We start from the raw sequence: 16560 nt of genomic DNA, 5'->3' as shown, positions 1-16560 counted from the left end.
ATTTATACTCTGACCCCGGAAGGATTAAGCGAATTACCGGATGTAACACAGTGGCCAAGGTGTGCAGGCGGCCGCGGAGAAAGCGAAGAGAAAGTGGGTAGGGAGGGGTGGACGCCTGAGTTGGCGGGGAAGGGGTTGGGAGCCCGTAGACTAGACACCCCCGAGAGCGTGCGCGCTGCAGCGGAGGCGGGCGGCAGGGCCGGGCTGCGGGCCCCGGACATGTGACCGGGCGGCGGCGGCGGCCTCCTGTCTCAGCCGGCCGGGAGTGATCGTCCCTGAGTGCCTGCCTTCCCGCAGGCCCAGTCCGAGGTCTGGCAGTTAGCAACAAAGCCGGACGCCCACACCCCAAGCGCCCCCGGCAGCACCATGCCTGCGCTCCTGGAGCGCCCCAAGCTTTCCAACGCCATGGCCAGGGCGTTGCACCGGCACATCATGATGGAGCGGGAGCGCAAGCGGCAAGGTGAGCTGGGGCCGGAGCGGGAGGGCTCATGCTCATGGCGGCACTGCTGTTCCAGACTGACCCCCACCCAGGGGCAGACTAATGCCCCAGCGGCCCAAACTAGTGAAGGGATGAAACAGCTCGGTTGTGGTGGGAGTTTAAAGCGCCAGGTGTGAACTCCAGAAACGAGTTGGGAAGGACCTTGGAGAGCACCTAATGAAACCTACCTCTTCCGGTCCCTTATCGCAGTGATGAGAAGCGTGTCTCATCAAGAGCATAAAAAAGCATTGGGATAACCAGGTTTTGCTGATCTTCAGTTCCTAACATTGTAATCATTTTAACCACTTTTCCTTTCTGTTTGACTCTTCCAATAGAGGAAGAAGAGGTAGACAAGATGATGGAACAGAAGATGAAGGAAGAGCAGGAGAGAAGAAAGAAAAAGGAGATGGAAGAGAGAATGTCATTAGAGGAGACCAAGGAACAAGTATGTGTAATGCCTTGATATCTCCCAGCTTTTTCTTCCCTTGACTCTTTTATCTTCATTTTCCCTCCCTCCTTTCCCAGATACTGAAGTTGCAAGAGAAGCTTTTAGCCCTACAGGAAGAGAAGCACCAGCTTTTTTTGCAGCTCAAAAAAGTTTTACATGAGGAAGAAAAACGTAGGCGAAAGGAGCAGAGGTAGGATTGGAGAGCTAAAATTAAAACTGGGGGCAGGTAACAAATAAGCGTTTATGGCCAAAGAGGGGCACTTGTTCTTAATATTTGACACTTGCTTTCATTTTAGTGACCTAACCACTCTGACATCAGCTGCATACCCACAGAGCCTGACTGTTCACACAGGAACTCATCTCCTCAGCATGCAGGGTGAGGATTAAAGAAACCACTTGTCAGAACAGCCCCCTTTGGTCTTGTAGACCACCATTTCAGCATCATGAAGCCCCTCTCCGTCTCTAGGGAGCCCTGGAGGACACAACCGCCCAGGCACCCTTATGGCAGCTGACAGAGCCAAACAGATGTTTGGACCTCAAGTGCTTACAGTAAGAGGAGCAGGGTTGGGTATCTAACCCACTGTTCTTCCCTATTTCCACATGTTACTAAACCAATATTCAAGTCCTAAGTGTAACACTGAACTGTATAGGGGAAAATGGGGAATACACTTGAGATCTTTCAAATAGATTATAATGAATTATCCTCCTTAGACCCGCCATTATGTGGGCTCAGCAGCTTTCGCAGGGACCCCAGAGCACGGGCAATTCCAAGGCAGCCCAGGTGGTGCTTATGGGACTGCTCAGCCTCCACCTCATTATGGACCCACTCAACCAGCCTATAGTCCGAGTCAGCAGCTCAGAGGTGAGTGGTGGGTAAAGGGTGGGGGGCTTTCTTCATGGCCCAGAGGAAGAAGTGTTGTTACCGGACTAAGGTGGTTCTAATGGCTGGGCCTTTCTTGCCTTTCTCAGCACCTTCAGCATTTCCTGCAGTGCAGTACTTGTCTCAGCCGCAGCCACAGCCTTATGCCGTGCACAGCCACTTCCAGCCCACCCAGACAGGTGACAGACACTGCGTTCAGGGTCCCTACTTCCATGAGTTCTCCCTTTCCCATTCTCATTTCACACCCCGTCCTTCCCCCACAGGGTTCCTACAGCCTGGTGGGGCCCTGTCCCTGCAGAAACAGATGGAACATGCTAACCAGCAGACTGGCTTCTCTGACTCGGTGAGTATGGAGCCTTGGGAGGCCAGGGGAAGGGCTATGCTAAGGGGAAACCCAGGCTGCCACAGGCCCGAACTCTCTTCTCTGCAGTCTTCCTTGCGCCCCATGCACCCCCAAGCACTGCATCCAGCCCCTGGACTCCTTGCCTCCCCCCAGCTCCCTGTGCAGATGCAACCAGCAGGGAAGGTAAGGATGGTAATCATACCTGTCATAACCCCTACACTATCAGGGAAAATGGGGTTGGGCAGGACATGTGGCCCACAACCCTGGTTTTCCTTTGTTTGGGGACGGTTTTATGTGTGGAGTAGAAGGGAGAGCATGCATACTGACAAAACTTACCATTTATCACCACTACCAGTCGAGCTTTGCAGCTACCAGCCAGCCTGGCCCCCGGCTCCCTTTCCTGCAGCACAGCCAGAACCCACGATTCTACCACAAGTGACCATCCGATTTTAACTTCAACCTCTCCCCACCATTACCATGGGTGAGGTTACCTGGTGTGTCCTAGTCCTAAGCCAATAAACTCTACCTGCCACTGTCCTTGGCTGCTACTATTTGTGTTGCCTCCCACCTGGACTAGGCCAGGACTGCTTAGCGGGTGGGGAATAGCTGGTGGGACTGTGGCAAGTCAAAGTGGGATACTGTATTGGCTGTAATGAACTCAGTGCACAGTCCAACCTATAATCTATTTTTGGTTCCCAAATTTCCCTTATTTGTCAGCAAACACCCATTTATTTAAAGTAGCCAAGTTGGGGCTTCATATTAAACTTGTAGTTTTATTCAGGTTTATTTTAACAAATGTGTCGGGGAGAGAGCCCACAGGAAAGGGTGAAGCCCATGGGGGGCAGGGCCCTCCCAGATGCCTGAGGAGGGGGCAGGTCCCCTTCCCTTCTCCTTCTCCTCCTTCTCCCGCTAAAGGGATTTGGTGAGAGATTCAGGCATAGGGAGGAGGCTGGTCCCCAGTCTGTGGGGGTGGTGTTTGGGGTAAAGGGCTATATGGAACAGGGACCAGACCAGGGATCATTAGGGGGAGGGCACAAGGACCATTTGTCAGAACCACAGCTTTCTGATTCCAGAATGAATAAAAAAAAAAAAAAAAAAAAAACACACTAAACCACAAGCAGCACCCACCCCCTTTCCCCCACCAGGGCTGTAGTGAGAGGGGAAAAGAGGAGGGCAGCTTCACCAAGGCCATGGATCACTCACTCCTGGCCAAGAGAAGAGGGGCAGGGGCTCCCCGACAGATTGAAGGGGTAGGGGAAACCAAAATAAAACGTCAAATAAATTGTGTAGGACTCCAGCCAACGGCCGGGCCAGAGCTGGGCCAGGCTGGGGGAGGGGGCCTCTGCAGGCTTGAGGATCACTGCTGCCACCACCGCCACCTTGAGTAAGAGAGAAACCAGGTAAGAGACGATGACCTCTTCAACATGAACAAGGGTGAGGGCAGTGCTGGGGCCAGAAGGTCTGGAACAATTAAGACTAAAGGAACCACAAAGTATGTAAAGGGGTTTGGGGAGTCTGTCTCACTTACCTGGAAGCCAGTTATTTTGCCATGGCCTTGATTGCAACAGCTGCCTCCTCTGTCATAGCAGACAGCACTGTAATCTGGGAAACAGGGAGAGGCAGAAGTTTGAGCTCAGAGACAAAGCACAGAGACCAAAGCTGGGGAAAGGGCGTGGGGCACCATACCAGGATCTCCTCTCCACAGTCGTACTTCTGCTCAATCTCCTTGCCAAGGTCTCCCTCAGGCAGACGAAGGTCCTCTCGCACCTCCCCGCTGTCCTGGAGCAGTGATAGATAGCCATCCTGGATGCCAATCAGCTGGGGGCAGACAGGGAAGGAAGCTGAAGGTTGAGGATAAAGGATAGACAAACTGGGGTGGCATACTGCTAACACCAAATACCCTCCTCCTGCCATTTCCCTCCTCTCTTCTAGCACAGCTCTCTGGTCAGTTTATAACCCCTAACACCTCCAACTACTAACCCATCTGCATACCTGGAAATCATTCCTTTTGATGTTGGGGACATCCATATTATGAGTTGATGGGCAGATATCTTCGTATTTCTTCCCAGTAAAGATGTCAATACCAACCAGGTGGACCTGCATGTATGCATCATATCAAAAAGAAACCCAACCAAACTCTAGAATAGAGGAGATAAAAGTTCAAGTTGTCCCTGGCTGGTGAGGGAAGTCAAACTAGACTGTTTAGGCACAGATTTGGGGAGTTAAGAATGAACCACAGCTTGACCTATGGTGGCGCAGTGGATAAAGTGTCTACCTGGAAATGCTGAGGTCGCCAGTTCGAAACCCTGGGCTTGCCTGGTCAAGGCACATATGGGAGTTGATGCTTCCTGCTCTTCCCCCCTTCTCTCTCTCTCTCTCTCCCCCCCTCTCTCCTTTCTAAAATGAATAAATAAAATAAAAATTAAAAAAAATTTAAAAAAGAATGAACCATAAAGTCAAGAAACACTAAAACCTCTGAAAAACCTGACAAGACCACCATCGAGACTGGGTTGACAGCACAAGGTAGGCAGTTACCTTGAGCTATCAGATCACTGATAAGTAAAAGGCTAAGAGCCTAGAAAAGAAAAAATGATTTGGGGAAGACCAGAAACAACTAAGAAAGCCAGAAAGAGCACAGAAAGAATCTAGGACATTAGGGGGTAACCCAAGATGAATGCCAAGTCAACAGAAGATAGCAAAAGTGATTAAGAAACAAAATCACAAGAAATACAAAGATGAACCAGGTTGAACTTCTGAGGAACAAGGAAAGCCTCAAGAATCAAAGCACTAGGCAAGAATATTAGGACCCAAGAAAGCAAACAGGCCCTAGGAACTTAAGAAGGGGCAGCTAGGTGATTTGAAAGTTCAGAGCTACACTGGCCCCTTCAGGAAAAGCTGCATTCCATGTCAGGATTGGAGGAACCCTGGGCAAACTGATGGAAACAAAAAGCACCTACAAAGATTCAAGGGGAGAGAAACAGGGAAATTGAAAGCCAGGAAGAAAGAAGGAGCAGCTGAATAGTCACAGCATAAAGAACAACCAAGAGAAGTCAAAGACACAAATTTAGAGAGGGGATCAGAGAATGATGGTAGAAGAGGCTTAAGTCTAGGAGCAAGTATAGTAGCAAAGGTACCTAGGGCTGAGTGCTGAACACAAGGAATTGGATGGTAGGTTTAAGAAAAGAATTAAAGAGAGGGCTAGCACTGATGACACCTGCAACCAGAAGTCCCATGGACATAGGAGGTGTGGAAAGAGTTGAGATTCTAACCTTGGCATGGCCGTGCTTGCCAGTCTTGGAGGTGGACATCTCCACAATCTTACATGGCCGTCCTTTGAGCACCACAAAGCCATTCTTACGTAATGCTGAGCACTGCATTGGGAAGGTGGCTGAGGCCCCTGCATCTCCCGTCTCGAAGTCCAAATCATCTGCCATTTTAAGGGGCTTCAATTCCAACTAGAATTAAAAAAAAAAAATACACTGGGGTCAGTAAGGATGGAGGCTAACAGTGTCTCTAGTTTGTCCCACTCCTCTGGAAACACAGCTTCATTTTTATTCCATTACCTACCTAAAATAATGTCAAAATTACTAGAGTAAACACTGATTGGGATCACAAATACTTGAATACTGATGTGTGTGGTGGGGGGATAAGCTGGATTCCTATCCCAACTGAAAGTTCGAAGAGGCTTGGGAAAGGAAGCCTGAAGCATTAGGATGCCAAATCTCTGAAATGGGCAAAGGCCTAATCCCTAGGAAGGGGAGGACTCAGGTGTTACTTGCCACTGAAACCAACCACCCCTTAGCCCACACACAACCGGGTCTATAATTAGGTGAGCAGCTATGAGCCAGCAAAAGGGCGGGGTTAATGTGGAGGGGAGAAGGGAGGGTGGATACCAGAGGGCAGGGCCCCACCCTCTCTGTTATACCCCCTCCACCCCAATCCACACACAAGCCAGTCATTGGTACAGGAAACCACAAGGCCTCTTTAGGGGATTCCCGCCTCTCCAACATGCATTTGCAGATGCAGCCCAGGGAGAGAAAGTAAAGTTGTTTTCTAACTGATCCCCCTGCCAAACACCTCGATCTCGTTTCCCAAAGGGAACCCAGGAACCCAGCCTCTCCTTGAGGGCCCTCCCACTTTTCCCAAGATGCATCGGTCCTGTCGGCTTTTCAGATCAGGCCTATATCTAAGTCAGTAGAAAGTGGGGAAGTGGGGAGTGGTGTGAACGATAATAAAATGGAAGCAAAAGACTTATAGTAGTGAGTAGTATAATTAGTACTAGGATAATATAATTAAAATCTCGAAAACCAGGAACTCCCAAAACGTAAAACGTACATCGATGAAGACAGTAACAAGATGTAGAGCACCTATAACAGCGGGGAACCCATTTGCCCGGACTTCAATGTGCTGTCAACACCACTGAGTTAGGCTCCCGTCCAATCGCCCTCGGTTTTCACATTTCTCTGGCCTCCCATCAAAGAACAGTGCTATTTACAACTGGCCTCCTCATTTCACCTGAAGTTTTGGGGGAAAAGCTCCAGGGGTCCATGAGGTGGACGACGGCTAACATATGCCCGCAGCAAGCTCTCCCGGGTGATAGGGATTCGGGCTTCTTCCACTCTTCAAATTTACAAGTTCCCTTAGGCGCCCGCAAGAACCTGCTTTCGCCACGCTGAGGGTTGCCGGCTCCCGCCCAACATGTGGCTGCCCGGGGCTTCCGGTGGCCCGGACCTGGGGGGAGGGGTCCCCGCGCTGCCATGCGCACCCAGTCCACGTTCGACCATGCGGCCTCCGACCCCGAGGGCAGCTTCCCGTGGGGGGCACTTCCGGTGCCGCGGCCCCCTCCCCTCCCCCCAGCCGCGGCCAGCCCCCCAAAAAAAACGCCCTCTCACCGAATACCCCCTCCCCCACCTCACGTGGCTGTGCGCTGCCGGGTTCTCAACGGCCAGGGTACCCTTATCCCGGTTGCCCGATGTGGCTCCTGGCCCTCGCCCCAGCGTGGCCGCCCGGCGGCCTCTCCCGCGTGGCGGCCTCGCGGCTCGCCGTCCCCCCCCCCTGCGTCGCTTCAACGTCACCCGACAGGCACCAACCGTCATCCCGCGCGCTAACGGGGACTCGCACCCGAGCCTTTCCTCACCTCGCGCCTCTCGCCGAGCGGACCCCGTGCGGTGGCCACCGCCGCTCCCTTCTGTTCCCTCCCGGACCCCCGCTCAATTCCATCTCTACTCCCAGGCCCAAGCCAAGGTTCCGCGCACGCGCGCCCTTTCCGCTCTCACCTCGCGCGAACGCAATGACTCGACCCCGTTCGCTCGCCGGGAGCCCAACCGCTGCCTGAGCCCGCTCCCGCTGCTACCGCTGCCGCTGCCGCCGCTGCCGCCGCCGCCGCCGCACACGGGTCTTAGTACGCAGGCGCTGACTCCCCACTGACCAACCAAGCAGCCCTGTGACAGCCGCGCAAGCGTGTTGTTTAGCTTCTCCGCCCTCCACCCCCGCACTGCGCAAGCGCACAGACCCTCCCCGAGCTCCACCCTCCCTCCCACCTACCCAGCCAACGACGCGTATACGTGACCCCGCCCCTCACAAATCCTGTGTTCTGCCCACCAGTAGGCAACGCGCAGGCGCACCCGGTTTTTTAAGCCCTTTAACCTCCTCTTCTCTCCCGGTAATAGACCACTAGTCCTACCGTACAGTCCTTGCGCCTGCGCAATAGGGGCCCTGGACTCCGTACCCTCTGAAGGAAACGCCTCGACCTCAAAGCGCATGCGTGTTGGGAATCTTGACCACCCCTTCCACTTCGAACGTCGTCTGTACGCCACACGCTGAAAAGACCACGCCACTGTGTCGCCTGTCTCGTAGAACGCATGCGTTGTAAGGAAACGCCCCACCTCGGCTTTAACTGGACTTAAACCACTCACACGTTTCAGAAAACTTGCACTATGGGATGTACCCCTTGTCTCAAAATCTTTTCCCCTCCTCTTCCCCCGCCTTCCCTGGCTCCTGTTACACACATGCGCACGAGAGCTCTTTCCGCTTCAGTCTTCCTAAGCGCTACTGTGGTGGTGGGGTTATCACCCATCTGTTTCAGTTCTCAAGCTCTACGGCTCTGCTCTGCCATAGAGTTTCACCCGGAAATATAGAACGGTCTTGTCCCAGCCACCATGTTGGTCTACATTGGTCCCTATGGCTCCAGTGGAGGTTGTTTCTACCTCAGAATCCTGAATAAAGGATTGTCATTATGTCGTTTCATTTCTCTTTTGTTTTTGAACTCAGTTGTCCTCTAGGGCCTCCAAACAATTGTTTGTGAGCACCCTTAGAAAACAATTAAAAATAGTCGTATGTTAAATTCCACTGACGTTCTCTTAAATCATAGAAGATGACGATGAAGCTGGAAACAAGCTATCTCTTGGAATGTATTTCCCTGGTCCTCGGTCTAGGGAAGAAAGTTGCTGCTTTTCTTGAGACTTTTAGTCTCCCTCCAGTTCTAGGTTTCCAGCATTACTTCCACAGCTACCTTTTTTTTTCCTCCAGTAAGCTAGGTAACAATGGTACTGTGGTACAAGATGAGCAACCAAATATCTGGACTTAGAATCCCAAACCCTGAATTTGGTTCTTGTTTTAAGAATCTTGTGACATGCCTGACCAGTGGTGATGCAGATAGGGCATTGACCTGGGACACTGAGGTCCTAATCTCGAAACCCCCGAGGTTGCAGGCTTGAGCACAGGATCATCAACAGGATCCCAAGGTCACTGGCTTGAAGCTCAAGGTGGCTGGCTTGAGCCTAAGGTGGCTGGCCCATATGAGAAGCCATCAATGAACAACAAAAGGGACACAACTGCAAGTTGATGTTTCTCATCTTTCTCTTCCTGTCTATCTGCTCCCATCTCCTCTCTCTCTCTCTCTTAAAAAAAATTGATAATGGTGTGTGCATGTGTGGGCCAGGAAGTATATGGGGAATATATAAGTCTTTTGTTGTGAACCTAAAACTGCCCCCAACAGTAGTCCAACTGAGCAAGAATGAAGACCTGGATCAAGGCAGTGGTAATGGGGCTGGGAGTAACAGATGACTATCAGAGACATTTTAGAGATCTAACTGATGGGACTTGTTAGTTTATTGAATGAGGAAGATTAAGTCAAATGGCTGGAAGATATAACATACTGATGAAGCCATTCTTTTTTCTTTTTTTTCTTTTACAAAGACAGAGAGTCAGATAGGGACAGACAGACAGGAACGGAGAGAGATAAGAAGCATCAGGCCTGACCTGTGGTGGCGCAGTGGATAAAGCATCGACCTGAAAATGCTGAGGTCGCCGGTTCAAAACTCTGGGCTTGCCTGGTCAAGGCACATATGGGAGTTGATGCTTCCAGCTCCTCCCCCTTCTCTCTCTCTCTCTCTCTCTCTCTCTCCTCTCTCTCTTTCTCTCTCTGTCTCTCTCTCTCCCTCTCTCTCCTCTCTAAAAATGAATAAATAAAATAAAAAAAATAAAAAATAAAAAGAAGCATCAATCATTAGTTTTTCGTTGCAACACCTTAGTTGTTCATTGATTGCTTTCTCATATGTGCCTTGAGCGTGGGGCTACAGCAGACCAAGTAACCCCTTGCTTAAGCCAGCAACCTTGGGTCTAAGCTGGTGAGCTTTGCTCAAACCAGATGAGCCTGTGCTCAAGCTGGCGACCTCAGGGTCTTGAACCTGGGTCCTCCGCATCCCAGTCCAATACTCTATCCACTGTGCCACTGCCTGGTCAGGCCTGATGAAGCCATTTTTTTTTTTTTTTTTTTGTATTTTTCTGAAGCTGGAAATGGGGAGAGACAATCAGACAGACTCCCGCATGCGCCCGACCGGGATCCACCCGGCACACCACGAGGGGCGACGCTCTGCCCACCAGGGGGCGATGCTCTGCCCCTCCGGAGCGACGCTCTGCCGTGACCAGAGCCACTCCAGCGCCTGGGGCAGAGGCCAAGGAGCCATCCCCAGCGCCCGGGCCATCCTTGCTCCAATGGAGCCTGGGGTGCGGGAGGGGAAGAGAGAGACAGAGAGGAAGGGGGAGGGTGGAGAAGCAAATGGGCGCTTCTCCTATGTGCCCTGGCCGGGAATCGAACCCGGGTCCCCCGCACGCCAGGCCGACTTTTTTTTTTTAAGATTATTTATTTATTTATTTATTTACAGAGACAGAGAGAGAGAGTCAGTGAGAGGGATAGACAGGACAGACAGACAGGAACGGAGAGATGAGAAGCATCAATCATTAGTTTTTCGTTGCGCACTGCGACACCCTAGTTGTTCATTGAATGCTTTCTCATATGTGCCCCGACCGTGGGGCTACAGCAGACTGAGCAACCCCTTGCTCGAGCCAGCGACCCTGGGTCCAAGGTGGTGAGCTTTTGCTCTAACCAGATGAGCCTGCGCACAAGTTGGCAACCTCGGGTCTCGAACCCGGGTCCTCCGCATCCCAGTCCGACACTCTAATCACTGCGCCACCAGCCTGGTCAGGTCAGGGCCACCATTCTTGAAGATAAATGCAGTCATACAGGAACAGGGAAATTCTCTTAAGGTTCTGGGATTCTGAGATTCAAGCTCAAAGTTGCATGGAGCAAGCATGGAGTTTCACAGCAAAGCTGGGCTCAGGAAGGTGGGTAAGAATGGGTTGAGGACAAACCAGCTGTTTTTTTTATTTGTCCCTCACCTGGAAGGGAAAGGGCTTCAGTTGGACTGAGAATAGTTTTACATGATTAAAAAGATTCTGTCATTTTTTCTTTATTGTGAAAATAAAGAGTCCATTATAGAAAATTTTTGAAAAACAAAAAATTTTAAAAAATTAACCGTACACCCAACACCCAGAGGCAACTGCTATTAATGTGCTACCATATTTTTCTTCAAACTTTTTCTATGCCCTTTTTTTTTTTTTTGTATTTTTCTGAAGCTGGAAACGGGGAGGCAGTCAGACAGACTCCCGCATGCGCCCGACCGGTATCCACCCGGCACGCCCACCAGGGGGCGATGCTGTGCCCATCCAGGGCGTCGCTCTATCGAGACCAGAGCCACTCTAGCGCCTGGGGCAGAGGCCAAGGAGCCATCCCCAGCGCCCGGGCCATCTTTTGCTCCAATGGAGCCTCGGCTGCAGGAGGGGAAGAGAAAGAAAGAGAGGAAGGAGAGGGGGAGGGGTAGAGAAGCAGATGGGCGCCTCTCCTGTGTGCCCTAGCTGGGAATCGAACCCGGGACTTCCGCACGCCAGGCTGATGCTCTACCACTGAGCCAACCTTTTTTTTTTTTTTTTTAGTGAGAGAGAGGAACAGATAGGGACAGATGGACAGGAAGGGAGAGAGATGAGAAGCATCAACTCGTAGTTGCGGCACCTTAGTTGTTCATTGATTGCTTTCTCATAAGTGCCTTGACCTGGGGGTTACAGCCGAGCCAGTGACCCCTTGCTCAAACCAGCAACCTTGGACTCAAGCCAGCTACTGTGGGCTCAAGCCAGCAACCTTGGGGTCATGTCTATGATCCCACACTCAAGCCAGCAACCCTGTGCTGAAGCTGGCGAGCCCATGCTCAAGCCAGCGACCTTGGGATTTCGCACCTGGGTCCTCTGCATCCCAGGCCAATGCTGTATCCACTGCACCACCACCTGGTGTCTGTCTTTAAGTGGCAGCTTCCTCTTATAAGGACACCAGTCAAATTGTATTAGGGCCCACCCTAATGACTTCATCTTAACTTGATCACATCTGCAAAGATCCCATTTCCAAATAAGATCAAATTCACAGGTAACAGGGGTTAGGACTTCAACATATTATCATTAGGGACCCCAATTTTACCTTTAACATGCCATATCCGAAGCAGTAGGAGTGGATGAGGTCTCCATAGGAGAGGTTACAGAGTCAGCAAAAGAGAACTGGGGACTCTGACCTTTAGGAAGAAGCAAGTAAAAGACTTAGGAGCCCACAAAGAAGTCTGAGAAAGAAGTGGTCTCCAGTTGCATCCATCACATAGAAAGACAAGAGCAAAAAAGCGTCCACTGAACTAAGTAATATGACAAATGTCAGTGTTCTTTCCTGAATGCTAGACTAAGCGAAGGAGCAGAGCCTGGGTGATGCAGACAGCCTGGGAAGAGCCTGACACATGGAAAGAACTAGAGGGGACAAGAGGCCAAGGGATTGTTGAGGAAGATGGAATAGTGTAGTCTCAGCACAGTGGAAAGAGGCTGGTGACTTAGAAGTTGGGCTCTGGAGTTAAGCTGATCTGCATTTGAATCCCAGCTTAGTGTTCTACAGTGGTATGAGTTTAGCATTGTTGCTTCACTTTACTACACCTCAGTTTTCTTATTTGAAAAATGAGAATAATTATCATAAATATCCACTTACCAGCATTGTTGTAAGGACTGAATGACTGAAGGCATGTAATGTGCTCAGAACAGTATAGGGCAGTGGTCCCCAACTTTTGTTGGGCCACGGATCGGTTTAATGTCAGAAAATATTTTCATGGACCGGCCTTTATGGTGGGATGGATAAATGTATCACGTGACCAAGACAAACGTCAAGAGTGAGTCTTAGACAGATGTAACAGAGGGAATCTGGTCATTTTTAAAAATAAAACATCGTTCAGACTTAAATATAAATAAAACGGAAATAATATAAGTTATTTATTTTTTCTCTGAGGACCGGTACCGGTCCACGGCCTGGAGGTTGGGGATCACTGGTGTAGGGCACATAGTAAATACTCAACAAATATTAGCTGCTATTGCTATTAAGTTAAAAAAAAAAACAAGGAAGGCGGTTTCAAAAAGGAGAGGTAAGTAATAAAAGATATGGTAACTAGGGCAAGGAGATAGAGGGTGGAGAAAAGATCAAGGATTTGGCAGAGTGCTAGGAGAACCTGGAAAGAGGAGACAACATGTAACAGCAGTTAAAGAATAGATGGAAAGCCCTGTCTTGCTAGTTCAGTTGGTTAGAGTGGTGTCTCGATATGTGGGCTTGTCAAGTTTCAGAAGCCTGCAGAGCAATTGGCTAGACTCTAGCCGCTAGAGAGTGTCTGGTTCAGAGTCTGGTAGAAAGTAGAAAGGATTCAGGTCTGGAGACACAGGTTTAAGAGCCATCAGTATCAAGTAGTCACCCAAAGCAGAGGAATGGATAAAATGACCTACAAATGTCAGGTGGCAGCAAAAGTCAGCTCAGGAAAGATGGAGGCTGGTGGGGAGGACAAGCCACAAAAGGAGAGGTATAAGGAAGGGCTTTGGGAAAGGCTGGGCAATGGAAGCTACTGCAAGAACACTTCTCTGGATGGAGTTGAAAGAGAAACAAAACACCATCCACTGAATGACTCAGTTAAGAAGGAATTGATGGCCCTAACGATGTAGCTCAGTTGGTTAGAGTGTCATCCAGACCTGCTGAGGTTGAGGGTTCAATCCCCAGTTAGGGGACACACAAGAACCAACCAGTGATGGCATGAATGAGTGGAACCACGAAAGTTGATCTCTCTCTCTCTCTCAAAATCAATAAATTAAAAAGAAACCAAAAGAAAGAGAGAATGCCAAGGGAGCTAGTTAGAGAATGGGTATTGTTCTGAGTGTTTTCATATTTGTTTTTCACCAACACAACCAAAAAATAACCTGTGTGGAGTTAAACAAAGATCGTCCATGCAGAAACAAAAAAGAGGGGCAGGTTGTTGCCCAGGCAGCAAAGCTCAGTGAATTAGAGCGTCATCCCAACATACCCGGATTGCGAGTTGGATCCCCAGTCAGGGCACATAGGGAGAAACCAATGAATACATAAATAAGTGGAACAAATCTATCCTCTCTCTCAAATGCAAAAAAATAATAAAATAAAATAAAGAAGAAGGGAGTGTTGACCACTGCTGAAGCCATCTCAGTGGAGTGGTGGGGCAGAAACTGGGTTTGGGTTGGTGGGTGTGAAAGAAAGGTGACAGGCCTGACCTGTGGTGGCGCAGTGGATAAAGCCTCGACCTGGAAATGCTGAGGTCGCCGGTTCGAAACCCTGGGCTTGCCTGGTCAAGGCACATATGGGAGTTGATGCTTCCAGCTCCTCCCCCCCCCCCTTCTCTCTCTCTCTCTCTCTCTCTCTCTCTCTCCCTCTCCTCTCTAAAATGAATAAATAAAAAATTTAAAAAAAAAAAAAAAAGAAAGAAAGGTGACAGAGTAGAGACAGTAAAGACTGCTTTCCGGAAGTCTAGGGTTAAATGAACAGAGGTGTGCAGAGCAACTGTTAAGGAGGCAGGCTGGCTTTGTTTTTGTAACAGTGAACAAGATAGGTGAGATAATTTCAGGTGGACAGAACAAATGAAAAGAGAGTGACAGAGAAAGAAGGAAGCCTTTTCCCTAAAATGCCTGGAGTCCTTGTTATCTATAGCACATAAAAATACTTTTAGCCTGACCTGCGGTGGTGCAGTGGATAAAAGCATCGACCTGGAACACTGAGGTCACCGGTTTGAAACCCTGGACTTTCTTGGTCAAGGCACATATGGGAGTTGATGCTTTCTGCTCCTCCCTCCCTTCTCTCTCTCTCTCTCTCTCTGTCTCCTCTCTCTAAAATTAATAAACAAAATCTAAAAATAATAAAATCCTTACCAAAAACACTTTTGCCCTGGCCGGTTTGCTCAGCGGTAGAGCGTCGGCCTAGCGTGCGGAGGACCCGGGTTCGATTCCCGGCCAGGGCATACAGGAGAAGCGCCCATTTGCTTCTCCACCCCTCCGCTGCGCTTTCCTCTCTGTCTCTCTCTTCCCCTCCCGCAGCCAAGGCTCCATTGGAGCAAAGATGGCCCGGGCGCTGGGAATGGCTCTGTGGCCTCTGCCTCAGGCTCTAGAGTGGCTCTGGTCGCAACATGGCGACGCCCAGGATGGGCAGAGCATCGCCCCCTGGTGGGCAGAGCGTCGCCCCTGGTGGGCGTGCCAGGTGGATACCGGTCGGGCGCATGCGGGAGTCTGACTGTCTCTCCTTGTTTCCAGCTTCAGAAAAAAGAAAAAAAAAAAAAGAAAAAAAACTTTTATATAGACCTATGGTGGCCCAGTGGATAAAGCAACAACCTGGAACGCAGAGGTCACTGGTTTGAATCCCTGGGCTTGCCCGGTCAAAGCACATTCAGAAAGCAATCTCTATGAGTAGATGCTTCCCACTTCACCTCCAAAAATCAATAAATAAAATCGTGTGTGTGTGTGTGTGTATGTGTGTATTTAAATAACCAGAAAATTACAGGCACAACTCTTTAAACAGGAAAATGAATTGCATCTCTCTCTGGCATCTGCTAATTCTTATCCACAGCATGTAACTGTTGTATGTAGATATGTGCTGTTTCATGGCTTGGAGGCCTGGGTGGTAGTACTTTACCCTGTAGCACTCCCACCCCTGGTCTCCAGACCAATTTTTAATCTTACTGCAAATAGGGTTCACCCTTCCCATAAGCTTCCTCTCATCTCACCAACTAACCTTATAGTTAACCAGTACATACTTGAGCTCTTTCTGTACCTTCCGTGAGATTCTTTTGTTGCAGGGGACACACTATGAACTATCTTGCTTTCCTTCAATTAGTCTTAGTCTCCTGCTTATGGCATCCTTTGACTCAAGGATGGGCACAAGTAAATCGGTCCTTAACAGGCTAAGGAAGAGTGGTCATTTCTGTATCCTTCACTGCCTCTCTTGTGATTTCACTGTTTTCTCATCTTTTCTCATTTTCCGTCATTGTGCCCTGGGAAACAGAATCCTCAACTCCGATGGGGTGAGCGGGGCACTGGATTGAAGAACCGCAAGGAAGCCGGTGCGGCGGCCCCCTGAGAACCGCCGGGAGAGGGCGCTCCAGGACCGAGATTGGTGGTGGCGACCACGGCTAGAGAGCGGAGGCCGGTCTGGCGGGGGACACCTGGACTGGAGAAGCGCATGTAGGGCTGAGCGGTGCGTGGGGGCACGTGGGCTGCCCCGGACGCTCTGTCCCGGCTAAAAATACGCGCTGCCCAGCGCGGGCCACGTCCTCTCCGGGTCGCGGAGGCGGCCCTCGGGAGGACCGACTTCTGGAGCCACATTAATCTGGAAGGGAGATTAGGGCTCCCGGGATGGACCTCCCGAGCTCCCGTGAAACCGAGCAAGCTTCCCGCCCGGCCCCAGTCTTCTTATCTGTGAAATAGAGACCATTTATTTATTCAAGAAACATGGAGAGCTAATATTGTGCCTGGCATCGTTCCAGGTGTCAGGCATAACTGCAGTACTCTTATTGCTCTGAAGTTCAGTCTAGTGTTGCGGAGAAGACGGGGATGGGGAAAGAATAAAGAAGCAGATGAACAAGTAGGATCCTCTCATATTTTCAAAAATGTAATGATAAAAATAAAGGATGATGTAATAGGAGTGATATGTAAGCGATGTTATTTGAAGAAGTCACCTTGAGAGACACAGGACACGTCTAGGCAGAGGAAGCTGCCCT

At 50.1% G+C, this 16560-nt stretch overlaps 2 protein-coding genes across 6 annotated transcripts; one reads left to right on the top strand and one right to left on the bottom strand.

The window, feature by feature from the left end:
* Positions 1-3: 3 nt before the first annotated feature.
* On the top strand, positions 4-2686 carry GPS2 (G protein pathway suppressor 2). Of its 2 annotated transcripts, none has more exons than XM_066264112.1 (11): positions 4-93; positions 298-460; positions 814-923; positions 1004-1116; positions 1223-1302; positions 1393-1475; positions 1638-1788; positions 1896-1985; positions 2070-2149; positions 2237-2332; positions 2505-2686. In XM_066264112.1, the coding sequence occupies exons 2-11, from the start codon at positions 367-369 to the stop codon at positions 2586-2588; spliced, it is 981 nt and encodes a 326-aa protein (XP_066120209.1). In that variant the 5' UTR covers positions 4-93; positions 298-366; the 3' UTR covers positions 2589-2686. The 2 variants fall into 2 exon arrangements, with proteins under 2 accessions (XP_066120209.1, XP_066120208.1); XM_066264111.1 differs by having other exon boundaries at positions 31-97.
* A 216-nt stretch (positions 2687-2902) lies between these two features.
* On the bottom strand, positions 2903-8023 carry EIF5A (eukaryotic translation initiation factor 5A). Of its 4 annotated transcripts, none has more exons than XM_066264101.1 (6): positions 7878-8023; positions 5419-5604; positions 4142-4246; positions 3836-3967; positions 3678-3751; positions 2903-3528 (listed from the first exon to the last, which is right to left on the bottom strand). In XM_066264101.1, exons 1-5 carry the CDS (start codon positions 8010-8012, stop codon positions 3689-3691), a joined length of 621 nt encoding a protein of 206 aa, XP_066120198.1. In that variant the 5' UTR covers positions 8013-8023; the 3' UTR covers positions 2903-3528; positions 3678-3688. The 4 variants fall into 4 exon arrangements, with proteins under 4 accessions (XP_066120198.1, XP_066120197.1, XP_066120200.1 ...); XM_066264100.1 differs by having other exon boundaries at positions 7833-7988; XM_066264103.1 differs by lacking the exon at positions 7878-8023 and adding an exon at positions 7426-7626.
* Between the last annotated feature and the right edge of the window lie 8537 nt (positions 8024-16560).

This window comes from Saccopteryx bilineata, chromosome 2 (assembly GCF_036850765.1).
Source record: "Saccopteryx bilineata isolate mSacBil1 chromosome 2, mSacBil1_pri_phased_curated, whole genome shotgun sequence".
In the NCBI taxonomy this organism is placed as follows: Eukaryota; Metazoa; Chordata; class Mammalia; order Chiroptera; family Emballonuridae; genus Saccopteryx; species Saccopteryx bilineata.
This window is presented reverse-complemented; position numbering and strand designations above follow the sequence as displayed.

Bases quoted from the DNA above. Each gene is read 5' to 3' on its own strand.
- GPS2 (XM_066264112.1), top strand. From the start codon at position 367: ATGCCTGCGCTCCTGGAGCGCCCCAAGCTTTCCAACGCCATGGCCAGG. The intron at 924-1,003 runs GTATGTGTAATG...CTCCTTTCCCAG, and splicing joins TAGAGGAGACCAAGGAACAA to ATACTGAAGTTGCAAGAGAA. The intron at 2,150-2,236 runs GTGAGTATGGAG...TCTTCTCTGCAG, and splicing joins AGACTGGCTTCTCTGACTCG to TCTTCCTTGCGCCCCATGCA.
- EIF5A (XM_066264101.1), bottom strand. From the start codon at position 8,012: ATGCGTTCTACGAGACAGGCGACACAGTGGCGTGGTCTTTTCAGCGTG. The intron at 5,605-7,877 runs GTACGGAGTCCA...TTTTAATTCTAG, and splicing joins CGAGGCGTTTCCTTCAGAGG to TTGGAATTGAAGCCCCTTAA. The intron at 3,968-4,141 runs GTATGCAGATGG...GTCTGCCCCCAG, and splicing joins TCAAAAGGAATGATTTCCAG to CTGATTGGCATCCAGGATGG.